This window comes from Podarcis filfolensis (genome assembly GCF_964270895.1).
Source record: "Podarcis filfolensis genome assembly, chromosome: 3".
In the NCBI taxonomy this organism is placed as follows: domain Eukaryota; kingdom Metazoa; phylum Chordata; class Lepidosauria; order Squamata; family Lacertidae; genus Podarcis; species Podarcis filfolensis.
This window is the reverse complement of record NC_139606.1, coordinates 30815264-30836189: the sequence shown is the minus strand read 5'-3', so window position 1 is coordinate 30836189 and position 20926 is coordinate 30815264. Positions and strand designations below refer to the sequence as shown.

General features: G+C 39.1%; 1 protein-coding gene across 14 annotated transcripts in view; it reads left to right on the top strand.

Moving 5' to 3' along the window:
• The window catches only part of ROCK2 (Rho associated coiled-coil containing protein kinase 2), a 73520-nt gene that overhangs the window by 27449 nt on the left and 25145 nt on the right, over nucleotides 1-20926 (top strand). For 7 of the 14 annotated variants that reach the window (XM_083607039.1, XM_083607041.1, XM_083607032.1 and 4 more), the window contains 11 exons: nucleotides 1592-1729; nucleotides 3813-4073; nucleotides 10172-10316; nucleotides 11456-11594; nucleotides 15456-15547; nucleotides 16411-16570; nucleotides 17046-17133; nucleotides 17461-17472; nucleotides 18360-18448; nucleotides 19449-19497; nucleotides 20770-20905. In XM_083607039.1, the coding sequence (XP_083463165.1) occupies nucleotides 1592-1729; nucleotides 3813-4073; nucleotides 10172-10316; nucleotides 11456-11594; nucleotides 15456-15547; nucleotides 16411-16570; nucleotides 17046-17133; nucleotides 17461-17472; nucleotides 18360-18448; nucleotides 19449-19497; nucleotides 20770-20905 (1309 nt within the window). The remainder of the gene's footprint in view (nucleotides 1-1591; nucleotides 1730-3812; nucleotides 4074-10171; nucleotides 10317-11455; nucleotides 11595-15455; nucleotides 15548-16410; nucleotides 16571-17045; nucleotides 17134-17460; nucleotides 17473-18359; nucleotides 18449-19448; nucleotides 19498-20769; nucleotides 20906-20926) is intronic. The other 7 variants (XM_083607040.1, XM_083607038.1, XM_083607044.1 and 4 more) reach the window with 3 other exon arrangements.

The following is a 20926-nucleotide window of genomic DNA, read 5'->3' as shown; positions in this document are numbered from 1 at the left end:
AATGAAGTGTTATTTTAACATATTGCATGAATTGAAACTTCCATTAATAGTGCAGAAAGCACTTGTGGATATTAACAGCATAATCCTGTTTGTTTTCAGTGGGGCTTCTTCCCAGTATAAGTTGCTTCCTAGGAGAGTTTAATAAATCATAATTATCATCACCAGATAGCAGCATTTCACTTGTTCAAAGCACTTAACAAACATTATTCACACTCTTGGCCACTTGCCTTGTAATACCTTAAAAAATGCTATCACAGTCAACTAGGCTGCTTTCATGAAATGAATTAATGTCATTTCCTTTTTGCGTAGAGTGTTATTGATGAATCAATCAACTACTTAATCAAGCGACTGAATATTGGATGATGCATGTGAATGGAAACTACTTCAGGGTTTTTATTTAATCAGTTCATCTCAAGGGACCAGTTCTGGTTTTCCAGAAAGGTTTAATTCAGACTTCAACAGTGCAAAAGAGAGCTTCACCTAGTATCTATGTTGGTTCTACATGATTAGATTGCAATCCCATACAATTCTCAGCAAAATGTCCCTGCGAACTTTCTTTGCAATGTGTTTCATGTATATCATGCATGAGAAAAGATGTGGAAAAGTCCAAAAGGGTCTTAAAAACAAGGAGGCTGTAAAAGGCAAGGAAAAAAAAATCCCTTTAAAGGGAACATTTTTGCTGAAATTAATAAACAAATAAAAAGTCTTTAACAAACATAAAGCCTACAGCAAGCCAAGCAAAGAGGAGTATGAAGAACTAATTGATAAACTAATAACCCTTACATCATTTTTCACTAGCAGAAAAGGTTGGAGAGAGAGAGAGAGAGAGCTGTACCTCAGCCATTAATTTTTGGGCAGTGAGTTTGAGGTCTTTTTCAAAACTTCCTCTTACTACTTGCCTTTGTCAAAAGGAGGTGGTAAGTCACCAGGGCAAGGGGAAGGACCATAGCTCAGTGACAGAGCATCTGCTTTCCGTGCAGAAAATCCCCCACATCTCCAAGTAAGGCTGGGAGTGACCCCTGTCTCAAGTCACCAGGGCAGATAGCATTCATCCCAATGTCTTAATGCAACTTACAACTTAAAACCAGTGCCTTAGCAAAGGGTTGTAAGGCAGAGACCTCTATTTTTAAAAAGCAGCCATGGTAAATCAGAAAATTGCAGTCCTATATAATATGAGCTGCCATGGTTACAGTGCAAAGAGATGCGTTTTAGCATTTTAAAATAAATATAATGGATTTGATCTTTGCAGTAAGATTCTGACTCCCTTCATCCTGTGTGGCTCACTATGGCTCTTTCCTGCTTGAGCACATTATGGTAACCAGGGTGCAAATGCAGCCAGAATATATTGCTGATAGTTGTTTTTAAAATTTTTGTATGCTGCTTAGTGAAATGTTTCTATTAGGCAACTCATATATGAAATAAATGGTCAAAGAAGTAGAAATAGCTATACTCTGATTTTTATTATTGATCGAAGTGGATTCAGATTTCTATATTATGGATACCAAGTCACACAGACAAAAATACAAAGGATTTCATTTAAATCCTGTAAGGTCTTGATAAAGTAAGTAACTTCTTTTTCTTTGATCAACAGGTTCGCCATAAAGTAACTCAGAAGGCTTATGCAATGAAACTTCTTAGTAAATTTGAAATGCTCAAAAGATCAGATTCAGCCTTTTTCTGGGAGGAGAGAGATATAATGGCCTTTGCCAACAGTCCATGGGTAGTTCAGGTAAGGTTTTTTGTGATTAAAATTCTGTGGTAGTTTGAGGTGACGTTTAAATAAGCATAGAAGTTTTAAATTGGTAGTGTTGTGTCCTTTATGTTGATTTCACATTTTGGATTTGTAGTTTAGAATCTTAAGAACTTTATTCTTTTCTCCATCTTAAAGATTAACTGCTAATGCGAGACTCTTTCAGATTTAATTACAGTGGTACCTCGGGTTACAGACGCTTCAAGTTACGCGTTTTCAGGTTGCGTACCGTGCTGAACCCAGAAGTACCGGAACGGGTTACTTCTGGGTTTTGGCGCTCGTGCATGTGCAGAAGCACCAAATTGCGACCCACACGTGCACAGATGCTGTGGGTTGCGAATGCTGCAGGTTGTGAATGTGCCTCCCGCACAGATCACATTTGCAACCTGAGGTTCCACTGTACTTGATTTTGATTTTAAACATACCTGCTACTATCAGTGTTCAATGTGATGTTCAAACAAATTATGTTCGTTGAAAATGGTTCACCCTCCCATCAGAAAGTTTAATTCTGTCATATGTGCAGCACAGTGTAAAATTGCTTATATGTGTTTTTGTTGTGTAGAAGCTGACAGGAATATATGAAATTGGCTTGTAGTTACAGATGTGAAGTTGTTAGAAGGTATAAATTTAATCTGGAAGGGGCAATTTTTGTTACAACAGTGTATATACCATTGACCTTCAGTGGGTGTGCAGGAAGAGTACCATTTAACAGTTTTCTCTGGGGAAGTAAAGCACCCATTGGTATCAACAGGCTACTACACAGAAAAAGTTGTGGTTTCAGGAATATAATTCAATTACTGGCATTAGCAACTTTTTGCTGGGCAAAAGAAGGCTCTGCCCAGGTGCTTGAGCCTCAGTGCTCTTGCTACTTCCATGGAAATGGGTTCTGCTTTCTCTTCACTTGAGGCTAACTAAATGGTATACAGTCGTACCTTGGCTCCCGAATGCCGCAAATCTGGAAGTGAGTGTTCCAGTCTGTGAATGTTCTTTGGAACCCGAACGTCCAACGCTGCTTCCGCTGCTTCCGATTGGCTGCAGGAGCTTCCTGCAGCCAATCGGAAGCTGCGCCTTGGTTTCCGAACGTTTTGGAAGTTGAACGGACTTCTGGAATGGATTCCATTTGACTTCAAAGGTACCACTGTATATTATTAGGAAGTGTAATTTTAAAAAATCAAGCCTTTGTAATGAGTCATAGTACAACCGGCAGACTATCATATGAAGCTTCTCTTGTTTATTGTCAAAACAAAGCATGTAAACTACAATCAAGTCTCAGTGATGTTACAGTTTTGCTTATTATAAGGATTGAAGTGTCTTTGTGATTTTAATCAGCACTTGCCATATAAGTTGCATGGAGAGCTTGCAAAGCTTCCTACACTCTCCAATAGTGGGTGCACTTTGCACATCTTTTACGGTAGGGTTTTATCAGCAATTAGTGTACCCAAAGGCCGCAACTCCATAAATTACCTCTGATTGTTTTTGGAGTTAGAGAAACATATTTGTCCAATCATACATTTTGTATTATTACACTATTGGAGGCAGTCAGAAGGTAAACTTGAGGGAGTACTATTGCTTGCATTCTCCCTCCTGCTGTATGGATTTGCTGTTGTATCTACCAACGTAGTGGAGGCAGTGGGAAATGGAAGTGGAGGAGGAGGAGGATGGGAATTGGGCTTGTGGAAAAGAAAATCTTGTATGTGAACCAAAGAGTTGCAAGTATGGTGCTGGCCCTTTCCTAATGTGCCTGTGAATAGATGTCAGTTCTGATGCTGCCTTGTCAGAGGAAGGAGACTTACTTGTTTCTCAACAGTACTGTACTTGACTTTCTCTTGAAATGTTGCGGTGAGCCATAAGAGATGTGTTTCATCAGTCACATGATGGGTAAACTGAATTATTCTGGAACTCCTTAAAGATCTGCTACAATTATTGTATCATACCAAAACTATTCTTAAAAGGCAGGGGGAAAAGCTGCTCTAGTTGCCATAAATTCACTGGAATTCAACAGATTGTGGCAAGTTGCCCGGTTTTGTGAAGTCTTTATATCTGTCCATCTTTCTGGGTGCAGCTTTTTAGTGCCTTTCAAGATGACCGATACCTTTACATGGTCATGGAATACATGCCAGGTGGAGATCTTGTCAACCTCATGAGCAATTACGATGTGCCTGAGAAGTGGGCCAAATTTTACACTGCTGAAGTCGTCCTTGCTCTTGATGCAATTCATTCCATGGGCTTGATACATAGAGACGTGAAACCTGACAACATGCTTTTGGATAAATATGGACACCTGAAGCTTGCAGATTTTGGTACTTGTATGAAAATGGATGAAGTAAGTATGTGGTTCATTATGTGTGCTTCTAAAGTAATATGCACTATATCGAGGTAATTTTAACTGTGCCATAGACACAGACACAGCATGGTGCTGTGGCTAAGATAATTTGTGCCGAGTCTCCTGTTTAGTTCTTAACCTTTGCTGTCAACTCACAAGGTAACCTCAGCCAAGCTACTATCTCTCAGTAGTATCTACCTTGAAGATTGAGAAAGAAGGCATGTTGGTGTGCACATTCAGGATATGGTTTTATTTTTCAGGTTTGAACTCCAGGTCTAAACCTCCATCTCTTTTTAAGAAAGGCAAGAAAATTATAAATGACTCTTTGTGAGGAAAGACCTATTGCTTTACCATTTGCTGATAGTTTTCATAATACCTTAGGGAACATTAATTACAAAATAGAAGGCTGTCTGATGACAAGCCCAGAGACTGGCTTAGGGAAAGTAAGGGATTATGTGGATGTGGCACCTATCTTTCCAACAGGTTGTCTTACATAGGTCATGGCTTTTCAGAAAAATCTGTTAATTTTAACAGATTTTATCTCTGGTATCTCTTTTGTAATCTCATTGGGCACTTTTTAGAAACAATGGTGTTAAGTGGTATATAAATTTCTGAGTAATTGTGCATTAGAAACTCTCACAATGTGCAGCTCTTTACCATCACAGTTATGGTACAAACTACACACAGGGAATTCTTCCTTCTATGTGTGAGTTGTATAGAAAGGAGAATAGGATGCTTTTCATAATAGGCACTCCTTTTTCCCACCCACCCCGTTTTAGAAGCAGCAATCTCTTGTTTTGCTTGCCTGCCCTCTTTGCAAACAATTGCTGCTTCAGCTTTTCTTTTTCTCTTTCCCTGGCTGCTTTGCTAATCTTTGTGAGTTGGTGGTTTTTAAATGCATGAACAAGACATCTCCTTAATAGAACATAGTTAGGGGTAGCCACCTGGAGAGGCTGCAAGGAAGCATATTTATTTGACTACATCACAGGGGGTGCACATAAATAAAGAAAACAAACTTATAATAAAAATTATACCAAATTAAAATTACAACAGCAGCAACATCCTAACACTCCTAAGGCACTCCTTGTGTATCAACCAGTGCTGGAACCATTAGGAGGGACTAATTTTCTGATCTAAGTAGATGAACAGGTCAGTGCAGGAAAAAGCACTCTTTCAAGTTCTACAGCACCACATAGAATGGAGTAGAAAGTACCTCTCTACAGTTTGCTCTACTTCATGAGTTACAGGTTCAGGAATGCTTACAATTAAAGCCCTGCTAACTACTTTGAAATAAATTTTCATTCATTAACTATTAGTGCTTTAATAGTGACCATGAATGGATTAAAACTGTTGCTGGTGAAAGAAAAGGAAAATGTTTCAGCAGAGTGATCTGTTTATCTAGTGAAATGGAAAATATTTTATTATTCTTGCTGTATGGAGTCAGGTTACAATTGAATTTTAAGTGCTTGATTTGGAAATGAGCTTTTTTATAGTGGAACCTAACTTCTAAATAAGTGTGCCTATTAGGGTGGGTGTGAACTCAATAGCAAACATGTACAAAATTGAGCAACCGAGATAGCACCTGAGTTCAGTGTCTATCTCTTGTGTTAATGTTTGCTTCCTAATGAGCACAATAACTTGCATGTATTTACTGCTTATAATTATCAAACCCATAGCATCCTCTAGTGGTCTTCAGATGACTTACTTTAAAATTTAAGATCAAATAAATCAAGCATACTTATTTGAAATAAAACACTTTCACCATTTAATTTGTAAGCACTTACACGCTTATTCCAGTGTATTCCCATTGATTCTAATTTGGAATAAATTTCGAAATATATTCTACTTATTTCATGCTATTCAGCTGTGTCCTTAATCAGACATTAGCAATCATCAACAAAAGGCTAGTAGGGGAGAAAAATCTGACAAAACGGCATTTGCAAAATTTGAGCCAGTTCTAAAAATGTAGATGTGGGCTAGGGCAATGCTTTTATGACTAATGCACCAAATAAATATTTTTAAAGTACGGATAAAGCTAATAGACACAACAGATTTCTTAACATGCAAACAAGATATTTTTTACTTACTAATGCACTTTAGCAGTCCACACGCAGTCCACAAAGTTCTGTGAAAATTCCTTATGTCTATCTAAAATACAGTTGACATTTTGGCTTATTGTGGGATGAGGTACTGGTGTAGATGGAAAAAGCAAACAATCACTGTCTACTTGGATCTGTGGATTAGGCCAGTACCAGTATTTGTGATGCTAAGTGGGTCTTGCACCCACCCTACTCCCACCCCTGTAATTTTTGAGTTTTACTACTGTTCTTGCAGTGTGGAAAGTTATAGAATCACAGAACTGTAGAGTTGGAAGGAACCCCAAGGGTCATCTAGTCCAACCATTTGCTATGCAGGAAACTCATCTAAAGCATCCAAAACAGATGGGCATACAGCCTCTGCTTAATTAGACCTATGCCCTGTTCTTCTGTAGAATTGCTCAGAGTGGTTTATATATGTTTTTCAGGCAGCCTCCTATTGAATCAGTTTCCTGAGCCACCCCTGCTCAGCACCAGCAATATAACTATGTCATGTGGCATACTCTGGGCTTTTCTGAGAACCATAACTACATGATGGTTCCTTTATTCCATTGTTTCAGTGTAATAATTCAAGCCTCATATCTCTTTAATGACATTATAGCAATAAATGACATTATAGCAATAAATGACATTATAGCAATAAATGTCAATAATATATGCATAAAATGGTTGCTTTGGTAAATCTTGATGATAATCAACATGATACTTAAATAAAAGAACTGTTTACCAACTATCTTGGTAAAATTAGGCTAAACATTAGATGGCCTATGGTTCCAGGCATCGCTTTGCTTCTAACGGTGCAAAAACTAGCTTACTTTGCATTTCTTATGGTACAAAATCTGTGATCAATCTGTCAACTGGGTAGACTCACAACCTTGATGGAGACACACCAAACCCTTTGTCTGCACTACAGCATCACACCTCTTTCTCTGAATCTGTGTCTGGAGTGTTCAAATTTTGTTTTTCTTGGGTTAAATATGGAAAAGAAACTTAATTACACATAGTTAACAGTGGGATGCCAATTTTGTAATCCCATTATTGATGACTTCTAAAGATGCAATTGATGTAGCAATTCAGCCTATTCAATTACTTTGTTTTGCATAGAATTGGACACCCTGCTAGTAAGAATCTGGAGCACCTCCAGATCATGTGTAGTTTTCTTGAACAACAGGGAAGTATCACAGCTGTGTAAATACAATACTTTTGATGGGATGTTCCCCATAAAGCATTCTTTTTAGTGTCTATTATTTTTGTAACTACATGTTACTTATTAGTATGCCTTTATCACTGACATCTTAAATACATTTATTTTCTTGCCCAAAATGATCCATCTGATAAAAGAATAAAAAACAGCACCTCTAGTGGTTACTGCAGTTCAAAAACAAATTTTGACTACTGCATATTTGCTCTTACATTGTGTTATTGGTCAGCAAACCTTTGAAACCCTTGATTTCACTCATACACCCTTACATTGAGCCTGCTTCATAGTTGCAGCCTCACAAGTAGATGGCCATTCCTAATGTTTTGTAAACCACCCTGTGATTCTCGGATGAAGGGCAGTATAGAAATTTAATAAATAAATAAGTGTAACCATATCAGTGGAGGGCAACATGATAAGCCATTTTGTGAGAACAACTTACTTGAGTTACACAACGCCAACATAGCACCCTTTATTTTGAGGGTTGCATAACTAAGGGAATATCTTACTGAACCACCTGGTGAGTATTTGTATTAGGTTTCAGTACATGGATCTACTTGCTGGGTTGCCCTATAAGTTTTTGTCCCAGTGTAGCCGCTTAACCATCTTGTAATAAGTCATCCTGCTATATAGTGTAACATGAAACATGGCTGACTCTAGTAAAGAATTCTAGAACCAGGAGGTGTCTAACTTTACATGCTTAGGTGTAGGGAGTTCAGATTGACTGAGGAACTGGGAGGAAAAATAAGTAAAGAATTAGAACCTTAAATTAAATGCTTTACTCTCTCTACAAAGTGTGGTACTAAAAAATAAGGAGCTAAGGCTGTTGAAAGGTGGATTTTCCCATTTTTCTTCAGATTGGAATCACACTTTTGACCCTTCAGACATTGCTGGGTTTGAACAAAATCATTTCCAACCAACTTGGCCAGTGGTTAGGGATGATGGAAATTACAGTCCAGCAGTATCTGCAGAATGACAAGTTCCCTACCCATTTCTTAAGATAGCACTGTTTGTATGACCAGTGGCGTAGCGTGGGTTGTCAGCACCCGGGGCAAGGCAAGTAATTTGCGCCCCCTAACCCGTGGATTTGCGCCCCCTAACCCTAACCCCCAGATGTTGTGCCCGGTGCGGCCGGCCCCCCCTGCACCCCCCACGCTACACCACTGTGTATGACCCAGATCTCCTCAAACGCTAAACAGTAAAGAACTTCATTATTTGCTACCCCTGGGGCAATTAAGTGAGCTTTTGCTGTGTATTAGTATTAGCAATTATGAACAGAACAGCATTTCATAAAATTAGTATGAGCACAATCCACTTGCATTGCTCAGAAGATCGTGCTTCCTCATTTTCTTCACCTGTTCCTCACTCTCTCCACTTGCGGGTATATACGGGCAGCATGATGATACCTACATGTGGGAGAATGGTGTGTGCGAACCTCCTGTGTTCCCAGGAATCCTTTCTTCCCTATGCTTTGCAAATTACTTAATGCTGCTTCTACTTGCTGTGGTTAATTGAAAACAGAAGCAAAAGCTTGCACTCTCCTCTTGCAAATATACTGGAGGATAAGAGAAGGTGTTAGCACAGGAGCCTGAAGCTTGCACAAATTTGTGCCCATATTGATGAAGCATAGCTTATTGTTTGCCTTCTTTTGCCTGTTGTTTTTGTTTGGGATGTGTGTGTCTTTGCTTGTGTTTAGTGGTTGTTTTTTGGGTATGTGTGAGTTTTGTTGCCTGTTTTTAGAGGCGTGCTGAATGTTTGTTTTGCTTATCTTTCATTTTGGGGTGTGAGGGTGAGTGTTGCCTGTAGTTTGGGAGTGGGGGTATTTTGGAGCATTGCAAGTTTTTCTGCCGTGAAATTGGTATTTTGAGGAGGCCAGTGCAGTCTCTATGACATTCACCTCCAAAAAAGATTGGAGATTCCTGGTTTGGTGCTGCATCTGAACTAGGCCAATATAGGGGGTAAAGAGCATAAGGAGACTGGAAGTGGGGAAGATCCATGAAGTTTAACTTTGATGAATATGCAAATACCTTGTAGTGCTGTTAATTAGAATTTATATCACAGTTCCAAAACACTTTGTTTCTAGTATTTGAAGATATTATTATCAGAAAATATTAGAAAAATCTTTCCAAGGTGGGCTAGTAATTTAAAAAAAATACCCATTGCATATGTGGGGCTGAAGCTGAGAGATGCTGAGTTGATGGCAGAGGTAAGAACTAAACCCAGGATATCTGGTTCACAACTGAAGCTCTTAGCCACTACATTACAGTAGCATTGAACAGAAATATTACTGAAGTATTAAATCATATAGAAATACATGCTTGCTTTCAAGTTCTGTATTTGCTGCATAGTTTATCTTGCGAACTTCTAAGACCTGCTTTGCTGGAGCACAGAAAAAGCAATAAAAACTGGACTATGTTATTCAGTCTAAACAGAGGTGTGCCTATATATTGTCTTCTGCTGATTTAGGACCAGCTCCAAATCTCTCTTGCAATTTATTGCAGAGACTTCCAGTAGGTTCTGTGCCCATGAATCGGACATAACATACATTCCCAGCTTTTGCTTACTTTGTCTGGCTCCAAGATTAACTCCTTCAGCTCCCTTAACAAGCTTTCTTTATACTTGTGGCATGAATTTCATAAGAGAACTTATAAAGGGGTAATGACAGTGTTGTAGAGTAAGTGCAGTTAGCAGCCTTAAATTCATAGCTACTTAAGAACAATATTTTAAAAATAGATTAAGTTAGCATTCTTGCCTAAATCTAGCGGCTGTTCTGTTTAATTGTTGCATTTTATCTGGTTATGTAGACAGGGATGGTGCGCTGTGATACAGCTGTCGGAACGCCAGACTACATATCACCTGAAGTATTAAAATCACAAGGTGGTGATGGTTATTATGGAAGAGAATGCGACTGGTGGTCTGTAGGAGTTTTTCTCTATGAAATGCTAGTTGGTAAGTAGTGATTTCCTCTTGTATTCCCTCTAGTACCTTGATTTCAAAAGTTTGTGCATCACCATGTAGGTTATTGATTCAATAAGAGCTCGGTGGCCCCTGAGTGAATCTAGTTCTGGTTACACTTCTCATATCGGAGCCTGAGTTCCCACAACATGAGGTGGGCCTCCCATGGAAGACATGGGGAGTTGCTATGGAGACTACCTGGCTTCCAACTTTCCAGTTTTGTAACTGCTATTGCAATGGAAAGTGATGCTGCTCCCCAAATCAGTTGTGGTAACATGGTCAGCCATTTACCATCCCGGTTGTTATATTTCTTGAGGGATATTGAATGATGGGAATATTCATAGCTATGCCCCACATATATTCTTTCCTTGGGTTAAGAAGCATAATTACAGTGAAGGACATGCTCTGGAGCCATTTCTGTATAGCAGGCCCACCTCTAACAAAAATCACATGTTTCTGAGAACAAAAATTAAGTTCTATGTGCAATTGAAGAAAGACCCATCAAATACTTGATATAATTTTTTATGTGTTGGGTGTGTTGAGTTTGTATTTATATTTTGTATGTACAGAAAGCTGTAGAACCAGGCGATATATTTTGTGCTTGTCAGGAATAAATAAGAACATTCCTTTGCACAAAACACTAAATTATGGTTAGCATTATATGCAAAAGCATTGCATGAACCTTGAACTTACTCTTCTCCCTCCCCTCCCCTTCTTTTCTGCAGCTGTGAGAACAAAAATAGAATCACATTTTCTGCTTTTACATTAATCAGGGTTCCTTCTTGTGCCCAAACTCAGGGAAGTTATGGTTGGTGAACAAGCCAGTATCATATGTCATAGGTTGAGTTTGGCTTGTTTGAACTAACAAAAGAGTATACAGAGTTGTTCTGATTTCAGACTTTGACAGGGAACTCTGCTTCATTTAAAAGCAAAAGCAGTCTCCTCTTGTGTGGGGAGGGTTGGAGCACATGAGCCTATAATTCTAAACCATAGTTTTAGTGTGGCTGTAGGTGTTTGTTTTGAACCTTTGTACATAGGAGTCTCTGTTTTTGTCTCAAGTTATTTTTATTTAACTGTTTTTGCCTTTAGTAATCAACTTGGATTAGCTAATGTTTATGCATATTTAATTTCAGGAGATACTCCATTTTATGCTGATTCATTGGTGGGAACATATAGTAAAATAATGGATCACAAGAATTCATTACATTTCCCAGAAGATGTTGAAATCTCAAAGCAAGCAAAGGACCTTATTTGTGCCTTTTTAACAGACAGGTATGTAAACATTGATTTTTCTCGCCATAAAATCCTTTCCCTAAATTACTGTAACAGAATATGTTTTCAGGAGAATTTTGTTGAGGTCCAGTACAGTGAGTGCAACCAATCTGATTTCATGCCTCACACAAAGTCAGACTAAAATGTTAAAAACAAAAATTTCTGAAGTTCAAGCAGCACTTACTATATTCAACTTCCATAGCCAAATTTTGAGTGAGGAGATAATCATAAATCATATACATACATATTCCCGTGGCAGGGATGTAAACGACGTTTTCATGCTCTCATCTTCTGTCACAGTGTCCTGTTGCACCAGAAGCAGTTTAGTCATGCTGGCTTCACGACCTGGAAAAGCTGTCTGCAAACAAATGCATTTCCTTCAGCATGAATGCGGAGATGAGTGCCACACCCCATAGTCAAAAGTCGACTGGGCTTAACTGTTCAGGGGTCCATTATCCTTTACCATATACATAGAGCATTAAATGAATCATAAACATAAAGCTGCTCTTCAATAGAGGGCCTTCCTGTCTGAAAGACCTGCATGGGATTCAGATAGTTTAAAGACAGATGGGTTGCAAGTGCTTCCCTGCTTTTTTGGTTCTTACAGGGCTAGAATGTTCCTTCCTTTTCAGGACTGTTCTCCTTTCACCCTCAGCATTGACCACTGATGTATAGCAGATAGAGCTCATGACTTTTCTTGGTCAGTTATATTGAAGGTTTCTCTGTCCCTCAGTGTTAGAAACAGAGATATGAAAACTAGGAGCTAAATGGCACCTTAAACCTAGGTTATGGGTGCAACAACAGAGTGTCTAGGCACACTTTTTTATAACAAGAATACAAAGCCGAAAATGAATGAACTACAGCTTGAATATTATGTTCATTTTTCACATGGTCTAGTCCTTCCCCTGCCCACCGCCCTAATATTCCTAGGAGTGTTTCTTCTCCAGTCTTAAGAAAGCAGCTGGAAGTGGGGAGGCAGAAAAAGGTCCTCTTTCCTTCCACTGAAGTTTTTAACTGAAATCTTAGATGCAGTACTGTGCCCAGAGCTCATAAACTGCTCGCACTAATGAAATTCCCTGTCACAAGATGCACCTAGAACAATGGGAGTTTCGAACGCTGCTGTCCCTTGAAGAGAAGAAATCTTTGACATTTTGTGAAGTGTGGGAGCATGTTCTGTATCCTTGACCTTAGCAAGTCACCTATTGCCTAGCATACACATACAAGCTCTGAGAAATTGTATTGGGGTTACTGAGCATCTTATATCTCCCCTACACCCCATGATCATAATTCTCTTGCCCCCCTTCCTTTTGAAAGGGACAGATCAGTGGAATCCACACATCCCTTCCCCATATCTCTCAAGGGCTGGGGAGAGGGAGGAATATCTGTTCTTCCCTCCTTCATTTGCTTATTTAAAGAAATGGGTGGCATAGTGTTGGGAGTAAAGTCCTTAAACTAGGTTTGGTAGCAGCATTCAGGTGAGTATAGTAAGCTACCCCCCACTTTCTAACAGAAAACAAATTTGTGCCATAATCTCTGCCGTTCTCCATCACATTGCCTGGCTTTTGCAGGGGGTTGGAGAAGGCGATAGCTTGGCTTGGGTTTGTTTTCGGTTGCTCCCAGGGATTAGGACCAAAGACATGGGATGCAACTCTATAAGAAAAAGGATTTAGACTCAACATGATGAAGAATTTCTTGATTGTATGAGGTATTATTCTGTCCCACTGTTTATCTCAGAAGGTGGTGGACTGTACTACATGTGAAATTTTTAAGCAGAGGCTGGCTGGCTAGGAAAGCTGTAGTCATAAATTTCCTGAATCGGCAGGGAGTTGGACTAGGTGACCTTTGGCTTCTCTTATTACTCTGATTCTACAGTTCCCTAAGCATTATTTGCTGAAGGCTGATCAGATCAGCCCACCATACCTTGGCCACAGCTGCTTTCTGTGGCCTGTTAAATTAGGGGAGGGTCAGGAGGAGATCACTGTGGCTGTTCTTTATGGCTTTCTTTCCCCTGTTGGGAAAGTTAGTTTCCCTTTCCCCTTCTGGCCAACCAGTTTGCATTATTAGGCATTCATGCAGAAGCAGACCAAGATGCAAAATTTGAAAACCAAACAAACTCACTTTCTGTTGCCCTCTTCTGGACTATTCTTGACAGTCAAGTCAATATTAAATTTAATTATTTGCACCTTGTAATTCGCTTAAATCGTAAGAGATGTAAAAAACAAAACACAAAAAAAACACAAAATGAAATAGAAGAGAAATAAATATCTGTCTATTGGCCTCAGCAGTATTCCAAAAAGGATTCCATCTACTGAGTAATCACGCAGGCAGCTCAAGAGGATTTGGGTGGGTGGGGGTACATTAGTTTCCCCCCTGCTTTAAATGCAAGGAAAAGCCAAAGATTGGGAAAGGATATACAGTATTTTTCGCCCCATAGGGCGCACCGGCCCATAGGGCGCACCTGGTTTTTTTGGGGAGAAATCAAGGGGGGGATTTATTCCCCCCCCCCCAGCCGCGGGGCTGGGGCAGGGGAAGCCTGAGCTTTAAAAAACGCACCTACCGTAGTTTTTAGAGGAGAAAAAAAGCACCCCGCTGCCCTGCAGAGGCTTTGCGCAGCCATCTCCAAGCTAGAAGAGGGAGACTGAGCGCTCCGTCTCCCTCTTCTGCCTTCAGGGACAGCCTCCCTAGCCTCCGTGGGGCAGCGGCTTGCCCCGCTGTCCCCCGAGCTTGTGGGGCTGGCGGTGGGGAGAAGCTTGTCGGGGAATAGCGGGATGGCAGCGCTCCGCCTCCCCGCTGTCCCCTGAGCTTGTGGGGCTGCCCGATATCTGCACGAAGCCCAGGGCGCGCTGTGCAACGCACCCCAGGCTTCAGGATGCAGGCTGCTATCCGCAAGCCTGGGGAGCCTGACGGGAACTCCCGCGGAGCTCCCAAGGCTTGCGGATAGCTTCCTGAAGCCTGGAGAGCGAGAGGGGTCCATGCGCACCGACCCCTCTCGCTCTCCAGGCTTCAGCGAAAGCCTGCATTCGCCCCATAGGACGCACACACATTTCCCCTTCATTTTTGGAGGGGGAAAAGTGTGTCCTATAGGGCGAAAAATACGGCATATAAGAAGAGCTTTTGGATTATTTAAGAATACTCTGGCTTTCTTTTCTCCTCCACCCCAATTTTTGTGTGTGCTTCCCTGTTCATATTAAACATGGTGCTCAGTGTATTTATTTAAAACAGAGCATCTTATTATATATACAATTGCCACTGAAGCACTTAAAGTGACAAGGGGCAAGTATCTATCCTGTGCCTTATTAGTTCTCGTACGAAAGTATGTTCTTACGTGAGCCTTTAACAACACAAAAATTGTTTTGAAAAGAAATGAGTTTGCTTTGTATATAGTGGCTTCATTATACATTTTAGGAAAAAATGTGCATATGTGTGCGGGTGTTTTTAAATTGGAGGCAAAGGATACAGTTTTTGAAATATTCATTTCAGCAGGGTTTGAATAACTGTTCTGTGTTTGGAAACCAGGTCTTCCGTCATTTACGTCCAAATGTTTGTACAGTGGTTTGGCAAACTTCGTAGGTTTGCTTTTTTTTTTTTTAAAGAACTTTTTCCTGCATTCCTTTTCTACACAGTCCAGTTGGAAATATGTTTTATTCCACACATGGCAGGCTGAGATTTCTAACCATTTCATTCTGCATATGTTGAGAGTGCTGAGAAACCTAACAGCTTACAAAATGGGAGGATTCAAATTGCATTTAATTATAATGGGAGGAAATGCCAAGAATGTTTAGGTATCTTTGGCACTTAATGTATTTTTTAGCTTGTAATTATCGATGATAATACAAGAATTGATTTAATTGCTATGTTTAGGGAGGTACGTCTTGGAAGGAGTGGAGTAGAGGAAATTAAATCTCATCCGTTCTTTAAGCATGACCAATGGGATTGGGATAATATTCGAGACAGTAAGTATCATTTTTAAAATATGAAAAATATGTTCTTTCTTACTTAAAAAAACTTACTTTGGGTTAGTGTCGAATTTAAAATGCAGGGGTTCTAAAATGGTTTCTATGGGCATTTATATTTGTAAGTTACATTTTTCTGTAAGTGTCTAGGCTTTTACAATAGTTAATTTTTTTTCAACTGCACTACTTTATTGAGTGTGAATGGGTAAAAATTTCATTCTGTTTTGCTAACACCTATCACATCATGCTTGTTTAGTCAAACTACTCTAAATATGCAGCCTGAATTATGTTTTGGTTCAATAGAAATGTATAAATAATGGCTCTGGTTCTGCTTCCATCTGAGAAAAATCTTTCTGCGGTTGGGAAAATATTCTTGAAAATTCTTATTTGGGATATTACTTATTTATAAACAACCAGCTTATTAAAAAACATCAGTGCAACTCTGCGTTGTTGTCCACCAAACTCCCTAGCTTGGATCCTAAGTACGGGGAGCAGAATGAAGCTCACAAAAGAGAATCTCTTTCTCTGCCCTTTCAAGCAGTCCCCTGCACTTCCTGAAAAGCCTTCCTGCAGCTCTGCTTTTGCAAGCTACTTCTCATCTTTGGGTAATGCCCCAGCTCACGCTGTTCAGGAGCATCCCCCAGCCTTCCAGAGAAGCTTTAGCAAAGAGGCAGTTCCCTTTCACTTGCAGTTCTCAGAAGCTAAGCTTCTGTGTTTTTGTTTCTCAAGACTTGTAAAACAGGGCTTTTCAAGACCCTGGCTCATTGCAGAAGATAGCTAGTAAATTATACCATGCAAATTGCTTTTGTGGAAGTGGAAAAAAAGAATTTTGATTTAAATAACTATTTTCCTTTTTTTTTAAGCTGCAGCACCGGTTGTACCTGAGCTGAGTAGTGACATAGACAGCAGCAATTTTGACGATATCGAAGATGACAAAGGGGATGTTGAAACCTTTCCAGTCCCCAAAGCCTTTGTTGGAAACCAGTTGCCTTTCATAGGATTTACTTACTTTAGAGAGAACCTGTATGTAATATGCTTTTAATGATATACATAACAATAATGCTTGCTTCTTTTCATAATAGAATTGTTTAATTCGTTTTCAAAGTTAAGCATTGTACTGTGCATTTTCTAGTATCCATCAATACTGTATTCAGCACAGGCTCTTTGCAGGGTGGGTAGGCAGCAAACAGTACATGCAGAATCTGAATAATCTTAGGGTATTGCAATAAGTTTCTGCATACCAATATATTACTGCACATAAATATATTTAACTTGCATAGGTACTTGAAAAATTAGAACATTTGTATGGGTTTGAGAAAAGCACCCCATCTTTTCCGCCTTTGAGTCAATTAAAATTAAAAGGAAGAGAAGTGGTGCTGAATAAAGCTGCCTTCATTCTGAGAGCAGTCTAGTGGGGATTAAGACTTGAGAGAATTGATTAAAATGAGTTGATTGGCATAGTTGTGGAGTTTTTGAAAACTTGAGTTGTTTTCAACAGGTTGCTAAGTGACTTTTCTGAGCTCTGTAGGGAAGTTGAACCCTGCAAGAACAATGGGGCAAGGAAAAAAGAGGCAAAGAAAAATGAGGCAAGTACTCTTCTTTTTAATAAGGGCTAAACATATGTAAAGTGTTTGTTATGCATGATAAATAATACTTGCGATGTAGACTTGCTTTTCAGTAGTTAGCGTTAATTGCACACATCTGAAACTACTTGTGAGTAGTCTTGCTTTTGTGAAAAGAGCAGTTGACTAAAATACATGGTTTATGCTTTAAAGCAAGAGTTGTTAAAAGGAAAATTAAAGTAACTATTTAAAATGAAGATAGTGAAGCTTTAGAGACTGTTGGAAAATACAGACGGGAGAGGCTTGTTTTTTAAAAAAGCTATATTGGATTTTTTTTGTTTGTTTTTACAGGACAGTGAAGAGGTAAGTACATTATTTTAAATTGTTTTTCTTTCAATAGGTAATATTTCAAAAAAAGTTATAGTTTTTTAGGCAGTAGCTATCATTGATTGAATGTGTCATTAATTATCCAGTTAGTCGGCTACAGATGAGAATAAATTTATTTCATATGTCCATGGTGAAGGGAGCCCCATTAGATAAGAAATGTTCTGTGAATGGCCAGTCATTTTTATTTGATTTTTTAAAAATGTGAGTGCATGAAAATAACTGTGATAGATGGTTATTTTCCCTTGCCATGGGTATCCTGGGTGCCACTTAGCAGCCTTTGTTTGTAGACATAAGACTATAGAGAATATGTTTACACTTACAGGGCACTTCGAAAACTTGGAGGGTGTCTACCCCCACTTCCCAGTAAGTTGGGCAGTCCAGAACTTCAGCTACAGAGAAAATCCTAAAAGTGTGGACTGTGATGAGCTAATTTGAATTTGCACAGTTTACCTATGGGCTGCAGTTTTTACATCTAGAATATGAAACTTCACATGTTGGAAATTGTTATGGCAACTTACAATATTTGTGAAATTTGCAATTGCTGAAGTTAGATTTTGAAATGTGCAGTGTAAGATAGGAGGGTGTGTTAAGATCACGATTATGAGGTTTCTGTAGATTTTGTTTTATTAAATGCATCACAGATAGTTGAATTTACTTTTCCCATAATGAAGAGCGGCTCTCTAGATATTTCCATGAACTACTGAGTATCTTCATAATCACAGTTTAGTTCCAGCTGTGGGTATGTCACAGTAAATAAACAACTGGTGTCCAATCAAATGGCCGATGGTGCTTTCAATATTTACTTACGTGAGCTATTTTTTCAAGTTGTGTACATTTAAAGACCAGGGTTTTTTTCCTTTCAGTTTGCACAATTTCAGGAAAAAGTAAACAAATTGGAAGATCGAATTCGTAATGAAATACAAGCCAAAGATGAACTTGAGCAGAAATACAGGTAGAATCCCACCCCGTTTTATGCAGAAATATGGTCTTCAAAAATGTTAATGGGAAATCAGTTTGAAGAGTATTATTTGTATAAAGAACCATAATATCAAAAAGCAGTCTGTATCTAACACATTTAATTTATCCTGGTACTTTGGTATTTCTGAGGGCTCAGTTCGCTTGCAGGGTGCAGGATTCCCATAGGGCCCAGCAGATCCCTGTTTGCGGGGGCAGGGTGAGGGCTGTGGTTGCCTTCCATATCAACAGCTAGCCACCCTAATCCTTTCAATTTAACAAAAAAACTAACAAAATGAATCACACCATGCATTGGTTCTTTTTGGTCTTTCCCCCACTTTGTTTTATAACACATGTTCATTTATATAGTTCTGGCTGAATGGTTGTATAAACGTATACCAAAAAGCAGCTGTTATTTTGTAGGCCTCTTGCTACCTGACCTTGCCTGGTTAGTTTTTGCATGACTACCATGTCCCATAGTTTATTAATCTAGTGGCATCATCCACATATAATACTATGCCATGGTTTGTTTTAACAAATGAAATGTTCCACAGTCTACCTCCTTATGCCTTTGTCTTTGGCAAAAGACTGGAATAGGATGGACAAACAAACCATGGTTAAGGAAAGATTTGCATGTAGCACCTAGGCATAGTTAAAAGAAACCAAGATACATAAGCTAATAAGAAGCAAAAACTTCAGTATGATTTGTTATCAATAAGCAAACCATAGTTAAACCACTGGCCAGGGCTCAGGCAATAAAACCATGGTTTAATAAATCATGGCTTAACCTTGTAAATGAAGCAGGTCAATGTGAAATTTTGGAGGCACCAGGAGAATATATAATTTTGACTTTGCTGGTTGCTGTTAAGTTACATACAATCTCACTGGTGGAATACCTTTCCTATATAGAAGATTTACAGTAGCAAATGGGAAATTATTCTGTTTCATGTCAATTATTCTGTGCTTTCCACTTAATATTTATTTTAACACTTTCCCAGAGCTATTACTAATCGTGTAGAGAAGATAATGAAGGAATTGGATGAGGAGGTAAAGTATTGTCTATTTTATATTTTTCCATTGTGTCTCTGAATGTTTTAGCCAATCTTTTATGTTAGGTGATGAAGGTATTCCATTGAACAAATTAGTGGAATTGTGCTATAGAGGTGGCAGTTGCTACCCCAACAGTATTTAGTAGAATAAAATAGGAGATAACATTTCTCGCACCCATATGCTATATTAATAAGCGGTTTAATATGTAATCAGTTTTTGTATTACATTGCAAATAGTTTCCAGAGGATATGAATAGAGTTGTGCTTTTTGTGTTCACTATATTTATATCTTACACTTCCTCTAAGGAACTTAGTGCAGCTTACATGGGGTTTTCATGCCTTACCTTTGAGGTTACTTATACTGAAAGAAGAGTGTTTTCCCTAAGGCCTTTTACGGAGCTTCATGGCTGAGTGGGAGTTTGAACTCACGTTTCCAACATATGAACCCAACAGCCTTGCCAGTACAACACACAAGTCCATTTTGGTGCTTCTCAGAGTCTGATACGCATTTTGGGGAGGTCTGAAATCACAATTCATTTGGAGTGGATGTGCATTCAACCAGTATAAATATTATCTCCAGTCTCAGAGGAGTATCCATTTATTCCTGGAGGATGTGTATTTCCACCAGCTTGCAGAAATCTATGCTTAATGTGTGGACATTGGGGAATGGGGGTACTGAAGAAGTAATGTGACCCGCAGTGTAGCTCTTAATTTCTGGTAATCAGTTATATCTAATTCATGTATAAAGGGGCCTATACCAAACCTTAATTTGTATCCATGAGACTTGGGAATTTTGTTGCTGGTTTCAATATGATATGAATTGCATTTTAAATTTGGACTCCTTAGGGACTTTGTACTAGAGTTTTGAAGCATGGAGTTGTAACAGTAGAGTTGGGCTTTCCCAGTCCCTTTCCCCCATTTTAGCTCACTGTGCCATCCATGAAATGGTATGGATGTAGAGGCTACATCCATCCACAGTAGAGGCTACTGTGGATAGTTCCCTTCTGATTGCCTGAAGGGCCTTTGGATCCACACTGTAGATCCAAAACTGCATGACTGTTTTGCTGTTTGGAAATTTTGTGGTTGTTAGTGAATTTGTGTGCCCATCTGCTGAACATTATGTAGCATATTTACTGTAGCCAAATGAGAAACATTTTGAGTTGTTAGAGCATTAATTAGATTTGATAGGCTCTGTGTTGTAACTTCAGAAAAGTGCCTTCATCCTTCAGCCAATTTCTTAAAAGAGAAATATTCCATCTATTCTTACCAGGTAACCTCAAGAAAAAACCTAGAATCTGCCTTAAGACAGTTGGAAAGAGAGAGAGCTCTTCTCCAACACAAGAATGCAGAATATCAGCGGAAAGCAGAACATGAGGCAGATAAAAAACGTAATCTAGAAAATGATGGTATGTGAACCAGAATCTTGA